The sequence below is a fragment of the Gossypium arboreum genome, chromosome 1, assembly GCF_025698485.1.
Source record: "Gossypium arboreum isolate Shixiya-1 chromosome 1, ASM2569848v2, whole genome shotgun sequence".
NCBI classification, from domain to species: Eukaryota; Viridiplantae; Streptophyta; class Magnoliopsida; order Malvales; family Malvaceae; genus Gossypium; species Gossypium arboreum.
Genome location: NC_069070.1, coordinates 3,045,913 through 3,053,425, shown reverse-complemented (window position 1 = coordinate 3,053,425; position 7,513 = coordinate 3,045,913). Strand labels below are relative to the sequence as shown.

At 32.8% G+C, this 7,513-nt stretch overlaps 1 protein-coding gene and 2 long non-coding RNA genes across 4 annotated transcripts; 2 read left to right on the top strand and 1 right to left on the bottom strand.

Annotated features, from left to right (window-relative positions):
• Positions 1-2,307: 2,307 nt before the first annotated feature.
• Positions 2,308-4,242, top strand: LOC128286799 (uncharacterized). The gene is made up of 3 exons (XR_008277509.1): positions 2,308-2,564; positions 3,602-3,640; positions 4,180-4,242. It is a non-coding gene; the product is annotated as an uncharacterized LOC128286799 (long non-coding RNA).
• LOC108482083 (cytochrome P450 87A3-like) lies at positions 3,373-6,128 on the bottom strand. Of its 2 annotated transcripts, none has more exons than XM_053023941.1 (9): positions 5,667-6,128; positions 5,300-5,634; positions 5,060-5,209; positions 4,717-4,968; positions 4,546-4,635; positions 4,379-4,457; positions 4,158-4,264; positions 3,937-4,064; positions 3,373-3,829 (listed from the first exon to the last, which is right to left on the bottom strand). In XM_053023941.1, exons 1-9 carry the CDS (start codon positions 5,926-5,928, stop codon positions 3,730-3,732), a joined length of 1,503 nt encoding a protein of 500 aa, XP_052879901.1. In that variant the 5' UTR covers positions 5,929-6,128; the 3' UTR covers positions 3,373-3,729. The 2 variants fall into 2 exon arrangements, with proteins under 2 accessions (XP_052879901.1, XP_017640679.1); XM_017785190.2 differs by having other exon boundaries at positions 5,300-5,621; positions 5,732-6,128.
• Positions 4,704-6,271, top strand: LOC108482086 (uncharacterized). The gene is made up of 3 exons (XR_001870818.2): positions 4,704-4,935; positions 5,089-5,226; positions 6,024-6,271. It is a non-coding gene; the product is annotated as an uncharacterized LOC108482086 (long non-coding RNA).
• Positions 6,272-7,513: the final 1,242 nt, after the last annotated feature.

The following is a 7,513-nucleotide window of genomic DNA, read 5'->3' as shown; positions in this document are numbered from 1 at the left end:
TTATACTTAACTTAGGTTTCAAACTATATCATTATACCAAATTTAACCAAAACAAACACCTATATACATGCCACATAACCTAACCCAAAACGATCAAAAGACTACCAAGTCAATAGTAGGATAGTGTGAGCTTCAAGATGATTTGATCGACATGTTCCGCAAGCAAACAATCTACAAGAGAAGGGGAAACAACGGGCAAGCATATCGAATACTAAGTAAGTTCAATTGAAATTTACTTAACTTACCTTGAGATTAAAACAATTTTAAGCAATGGAAACACATTAGTACAAACATGATATCTTTTGGCAATGCACAATTCAACCACACAATCAATATGTTAGTTCATTTGCATAACAAGACATAATACCAAAGTCATATACATATACAACCATTTCATATTATATCATATACTATTTAAGTTATGCTTAATTTACAAACATAACATTTCAATTCATGATCAGTAATTTCATTTTCGCTTTAATTACCATTTTTGTGTGGAATAACTATAGTAAATTGAACTTGGATACACATGACTGATTTACTCACACAAGCTGACATATTTATAATTTGACTCAGCAAGCCTTCCGTTATGAATTGGGTCACACAAGCCTTCTATAATGAAATGATGCACACAAGCCTTAGAGAATCCACAACACATGCTGGATCTCAAACCATCATAAAAATCCCTGATCAATTATATTCCTTTTTGGACCCTAATGTCATGCCATTCATATCCTAATCATTTACTAAGTCATAAAACTGTATAGTCATATATACGTTTTACACATCGCATATACATTTCAATATTCAACTTGGTACTTAGTGACAAATCATAATAATTACAAATTTCCATGATTTACAATTTAGTCCATTAGATGCCAAATTCATATAACTCATAACAATTTAAATTACAAACAAAATAAATATAACTAAACATATTAACTAATCAAAATAGTAAGTTTCATATGAACTTACCTAGCAAAATAGCAACAAACAAGACATCAATGACCAATCCACAATTTTGTCTTTTTTTCAATTATCCTCTATTTGATTTAACTCCTGATCTATAAGATAATATATTTCAAATTATCAATTCTAAATACCTTATATCATCATATTATAAGCATATATCAATTCAATTTCATTATTCAGATGCTCTCTAAAGTTTTTCATTTTATTCAATTTAGTCCATAAATTCGAAATTGTCATAACTTTCAAATTTGAGCTTTGATTTCAAATCAATCTCAATTACATCATTATATAACACCCTATTATCTATAATTACAAAATTTTAATATCAATTTTAAAATTTATGCACTTTAATTCCTATGTTCAAAAGCTAGCAGGTAAATTTTTTAAATTAGTCCTTTTCATATCTAACCTTAAAACTTATTCATTTGAGACCAAAAATTTCAAGAAATCAACAATGGTAATTTTTGAAAACTTAAATAGTTTTTCAAATTGGTATAGCTAAATCAAGCTATTAGATCTAAGAAACATACAAATTACGAAAAAAAAAATGACTTAATACTTATCAAATTGGATGACGAAAGTTTAAAACTCCAAAACCTATTCTTTCTTTCTTGCTTCGGTGAAGAAGACGAGTGGGAGGAAAATAGCTTTTGTTTTCTTTTAATTTTACTTATATAGTTTGTTTCAAGGCATCACAAAGTCGGTTAGTGACAAATATAAAATGCTTTCTAAAATCCCTCCATGTCCACATTGTTCAACGGTAGGGAAAAAATAAAAATAAAAAAACAGTCTGAAGAGGATGTGATTATCGGCAAACCATATCTCACCTAAAGGGGTTTTTGCTTCAGTTGATATATCCTCTCCAACAAAGCTCGAAAAGTAGACGTTTAATCCTATTTTTAAAGTGGCGCGAGACGGCGTTTTTTATGGCAGAATTAGTGGTGGCGGAGAGGAAAACGACGGACGAGTTGCAGACGTTACGGATTCCCGGCGATGATTAATAGTAAATTAAGTACGTTTCCTACCCGCTGTATGAATTTGACATGTATTCGCTATGTTCTTTAATTGAGAAAAGAATGAAACAGTTTTGCGCATTTTTAAAATTTGAAATTTGGAGGGAAATCAAAACTTAAAAAAAAAATTGGGGGCGGAGAACGTTGAGAATGAATCTTTGTTATTTTTTTCCTACGATTTTCTTTTCCATGATGTTCGTTTTAAACCTCAAGAATTCTACTTTAAGACACGCAAATGCTAGCCAGATGCTTGGCCTATTTTTTTTGGTAAAGATATGAGAGAGGCTAGTAAAACTATTTCCAATTTAAATTTTAAATGGTGTTAGGGTTTGTTAATCTATTTATGGACATAATAAATGAAGTTGCTGATTGTTTTCTAGCATCTGTTTTGTAAATTGCAGAATGAGGCATGGAGAACATTCAGTTTGTATTCAAATTATCACACAACATGTTGAAGTCATTTTCTATTTTAATAGGATTTTATATTATTTGAATTTTCTGTTGCTAGATTAATGCTGTGATTTGAATTATTCTTTTAGTGAACTTCAGTTTTATGTCTTTATGATCAAGGCAAAGAAGGTTCAACTCCATCTTTTAAATTCTATCTGGAAAACTTTATTTTACTATTACTGAACTTTGTTGGATTACGTATATGAAGTCTTATTGCAGTAGCTTTAGAAGTATTGTAACCAATTGCTATTGATGTGTATGGCTATTGATTAGTAAATCTTGTAAACTGCGAATTCATTTTAGATTACCCCTGTGAGAATGTTGGAGAAACCTGGCTGTTATTTTGACAATTGCATTTCATGTTTTTGTTAGTTCTGTTTATTTGGAAATACTTGTGACGGTGTTGCGTTAATGATACACCTGTTACCATTTGTTTTCCAGAAGGGAATGCTGGGGTTTTTGTTTACTTCAGTTATCATAAACAACATCTTGATGAGTTTGACAGTGCCATTTGGTTTCGCTTTGGCTATATTTGAATAGATAATACCTTCTTTCTTATGAGGACAAGTTTGGGTTTGATGCAGAGATTCAGTATATATCTCTAGTCAGAATATTGGTATTGGTAGTCTCACATTCATGCCAGAAACCATATGAAATCCAAGCACCACAAACGTGATTGTTGATATAAAAGAAGCACAACCATTGTGAAAGGGCACACTGGTTATTCTTATTATTGTCTGCATATTGTTCAAAAGGTAGATGTGTCAAAAGTTGTAGAATCATACAGTACTCTTGGAATGGAGGAAATTTGACTTCTGATTGAACTGTTAGATTACTCACGTTTGAAGTTGCATTGCTAAGAAGTTCCTTTTTCCTCTTTCATCCTAGAAAATGGATATGTAAAATTCTAAGAATGAAGCCTAATATTCAGAAAGAAGAAAAAAAAAACAGGAAAAGCAGTGAAAAATATGACTCGTTATATCATATTTCTTTTCTTTTCTTTTTCCATTTTTCTCAAATATATGATGAGATTACAAAATTTATATACGACCATTGGTGAAACTATGATTTAATCTTGGTTGGAGCAGTGACAGAATACATTCTCTATTTTCTAAATTTGTCTACAATATGAAGATTTACTAACAAGTTGTTATCCTCTTCTGCAGTCCAAGAAAAAAAAAAAAGAATAGTAGCAACGCTGATTGGTAAGATGCAAAGTTGGAACATTTTTGTGTTTTGCTTCTTAGCCATATAGCCTGACTTGGATTGATATTGTTTGCTGTTTCTGTAAAAGTTACGCCGTTCTAGTTTTCTCCATGAGCCGTATGTGAAAGCCATCCGGAAACTGTAAACCTGGAGATCGAAATACATTTCCACCTTTGATTGGTTCCCACCTGAAAGATTCAAAGATTTAGATGAGTTTTTTTTTTTTTTTGTCTCTTGCTCTCCCTGACACAAAGTGTGTTGGACAGATATAGAACATCTTGTAATTTGTTCTTACCTGTACTTAGTCACCAAACAATGGAGAAACACAGCCATTTGCACTTTAGTGAAGTCTGTTCCAACGCAAAATCTCAGGCCACCACCGAATGCCATGAAACTCTTTGTGGCTCCATTTATTTCCACTCCCTGCAGTAAAAGAAGTATAAGAATCATTTTATGTGATTTTGATTTAGTAGCAATCTTGCACGTAAAAGTTGATGGAATTGTGAATTAACTCACCTCCCATCTTGATGGATTAAAGGTCAAGGGATCTTGGTATTTTGCTGGATTCAGGTGCACAGCTGGGGGACACACCATTACTGCCCAACCAGCTGGAATGGTATATCCTGCATTGTCATGAAAATTGATGTGTGTTAGCTTTCATATTTATTGCAAAGATAATTTTTTTTTTAATATAACAATTTGAAAGTGGGTCTCAAAATATTTTTGATGCATAATACCTTTGAATTGGATTTCTCTTAGTGCTTTCCTGAAGATTCCCGGCACTATATTTGCTAGTCTAACTGTTTCATTGATGAACTGTAAGTTGCACTTGTCAGTATGGAAACAAACAACCTTTCACAACTGATAATATGTCCTTATAAGTTTAAATCACAAATTTTCTCACCTGGAATGTATATGTCATTGATTTATATTCTTTCCATGTAAGTCCAGAGTCTGTGTCTTCCCTGTTTCGTAGAATTGCTTCATGCTCTTCCTACAAAGTGGAAATACATAAGTTCCATGTTTGTTTAGAAAAGGATTCGGATTTTGCAGATTCAGGAATCATTTCACATACCCTTAGTTTTTTCAGCACTGAAGGGTCGTCAGAAAGGAATTTAATTGCTAAAGTTAGAGCCAGGGAAGTTGTTTCAAAGCTAGCAAATAGTAGAACGAACATCAAATCCAGAGCAATTGCCTCTGTTAGAATTGTTCCCTCTTTCTGAAGTTCTTCAAGGACAAAATCAAAAAAGTCATTTCGGCTCTTCCCTTGCATTGCCCGTCTTTCATTTAGCAGGTTCTTTAGCATTTTCATTGCATTTTTCCTTCCCTGAAAAAGTAAAACATTCAAGAATCAATACACAAAAGATTGGATTTTTTTTAACCTTGTTATTTTGAACTGGAATGACCAGGTTAACTACCTGTAAACATTTGTGATATGCTGTTCCAGGAATATCCAGAGGAAAGGAGATTAATCCTTGTATGAAAGCAACAAAATTCTCCCTCAGATTCTGGGTGGCATTGTCTTGGTCATAACTTATCAGCTTTTTGGCCGTCAGATCAAATATCATCTGCAAATAGACATAAGGTATATCATCATTAGACTACATTCTGAAACTTAAAAACATGAATGTGGGGGGACGGTGTATATGTGTAATTACACTAGCAGTTGCTTCTTTTAATTCAACTGTTTCTTCGTTTGACCATCGTTGTAATCTTCTACAAGCTGTTCTCTCAACTTCAGGCAGCATCTTTTTAAGGCTTTCAGGACCAAATAGATTAAGCACCATATTCTTTAGGTACTTGTACATAAAACCATGTAAAGAACCCACATTTTGGCGTCCAAAGATCTCGGTGAACGTATCCGGATACCAACTCTGAAACAATTGCCCTTCTTGTAGAAACACAAAGTGATTGAGATCCGGGTCAGCCGATACAATCACCGGTCGCCCCACTATGCTCGTTTTGAATACCGGCCCATACCTGCAACCAAGTAGTAACCAACATGTTATGTATTGGAACAAAAATCCAAAAAAATAGAAAAAGAACAAAAAAGAAGAAGAAGATTATCATTGAGGAAAAAGCAAATTGACCTTTTCATTCTCTCTTTAACAAAGGGAGGAATATCATTAGTAGTATTGGGGCTGAAGAACTGAAGAGTCTCCCCAAGAAGTGGGAAACCCATAGAACCTGGTGGGAGTTTGCCATTACATCTAGGATTCCTCCAGTAATAAACCCAATGTGTAATGTATACAATAAGAACCAAAGCTCCAATCCACAACACCAACATTCTCTTACTCAAAAACTATATATACACTGAAGCTATATGTATATCTTGGATTGAAGGAAGAAGATGATGAATGCTGATATATATTTATGGTTTAGGATTGATGAAGAAGATGATGAATGATAATTAGCAGAAATGGATGTAAAAGAAACGTGGGAAGAATAGACAGGTAGGAGAAGAAAGTGCTGGCATGTATCTTATGATTCTCATCAAACCATAAGAAGCTCTACTTAAATAGCAAGCTAATGCATACAACTGTTCAATGGAATTAATTATATATTAATTTTCCTTTTTCACTTTATTATTATTTTTGTACTCCAAGGATACAAATAGAATGAATAATTTAGAATTCACTCTGTCTAGCAACTGTTCATTTTGTCAACGCTTCACCAGTTGATACCAAAGAAAAAAAAAAAAGCCTAGCATGACTTGAAGCATCACACGATGCTTCCCTTTATTTCCTTTCTCTCTCTTCTTTCTTCTTCACCATTGGATGGATATTTGTTTTTTTTCAAGGGAAAATATTGTTTACTGTTTGATTTACAGTTGAATATTTAAATTTTTTTATATTTTAGATATTAAGATTTTTTTTTAAATTAGGGTATTTATCGTCAGTAATAGTAATTGGTCATAAAATGTGCTCCATTCATACGAGCAAGGATCAATTCTCCGAGAACATAATTAAAGAATAAAGTAAACAACTATCACAACTCATAACTCATATTTGATATTAAATGGTGAGGGTATATAAATTCTTTTCACTACCAAGGGTGGGGTAAAAGGAGCTTAAAACATGAAAAGTGAAGAAGCACGAGGCTGAATTTTAGCCTTTTCTAAGGAGATAATGGAGGAACAGAAAGAGCAAAACAGTAGATTTGAGAGGATCGATGGAAGTTCAAAGGGGATCATGTCTGACCAAAAATATATATACATATATCTTTTAAACCAATCTTGCATCATTAAATACCCTAAACAAATCTAATATAGAATTCTTAACCAAACATCTTCAAATTTGTCTAAAAATAAAAAACAAATCTATGCTAAATTTTCCCATATATCTATGTGCTTAATTTTGTGCCAACAGAGTTTTCCATATATTTTTTCCTTCTGTTATGGAATCATATCTCTCCTTTTAGATCTTCTGTAGCTGTGTAAAATCCCAATGTCAAACCCCCAATCTTATTTGCATACATCACTAAGATTTTTTTCCCAATGGGAATGCCTTTGGATATGCATGCAACTACTGTGTTCATATGCATAAACTTTCTCATAATTGATTTCATTGGTTAAAGGCTAAAAGATTATATTGTTGTTGAGATTTTAAACCAATTATGAATACATAGAGCACCGGCCCACCTGGCCATTGAGCCACGGATTTGAGAACCAACTACAATTTGTAGGTAGGTAGGTTCACAGTGTTGTTGAGTTTCTTTGATAGTATCCTCCATTATTATGCAATTTTTTTTTTTTTTGGGGGAGGGTAGATTATGTATTTATTACAACGTTTTGTCATAATGATATCGGACAAAACTCCGTGTATAAGCCTTAGAGGATGGGAATTCAAATCAACCTTGAATAAACATGGTGT

Excerpts from the sequence above, each read along its gene's own strand:
- LOC108482083 (XM_053023941.1), bottom strand. The coding sequence starts at position 5,928 with ATGTTGGTGTTGTGGATTGGAGCTTTGGTTCTTATTGTATACATTACA. Across the intron at positions 4,265-4,378 it reads AAGAGAAATCCAATTCAAAG|GATATACCATTCCAGCTGGT; the intron begins GTATTATGCATC and ends ATGACAATGCAG. Across the intron at positions 3,830-3,936 it reads TGTTTGGTGACTAAGTACAG|GTGGGAACCAATCAAAGGTG; the intron begins GTAAGAACAAAT and ends TGAATCTTTCAG.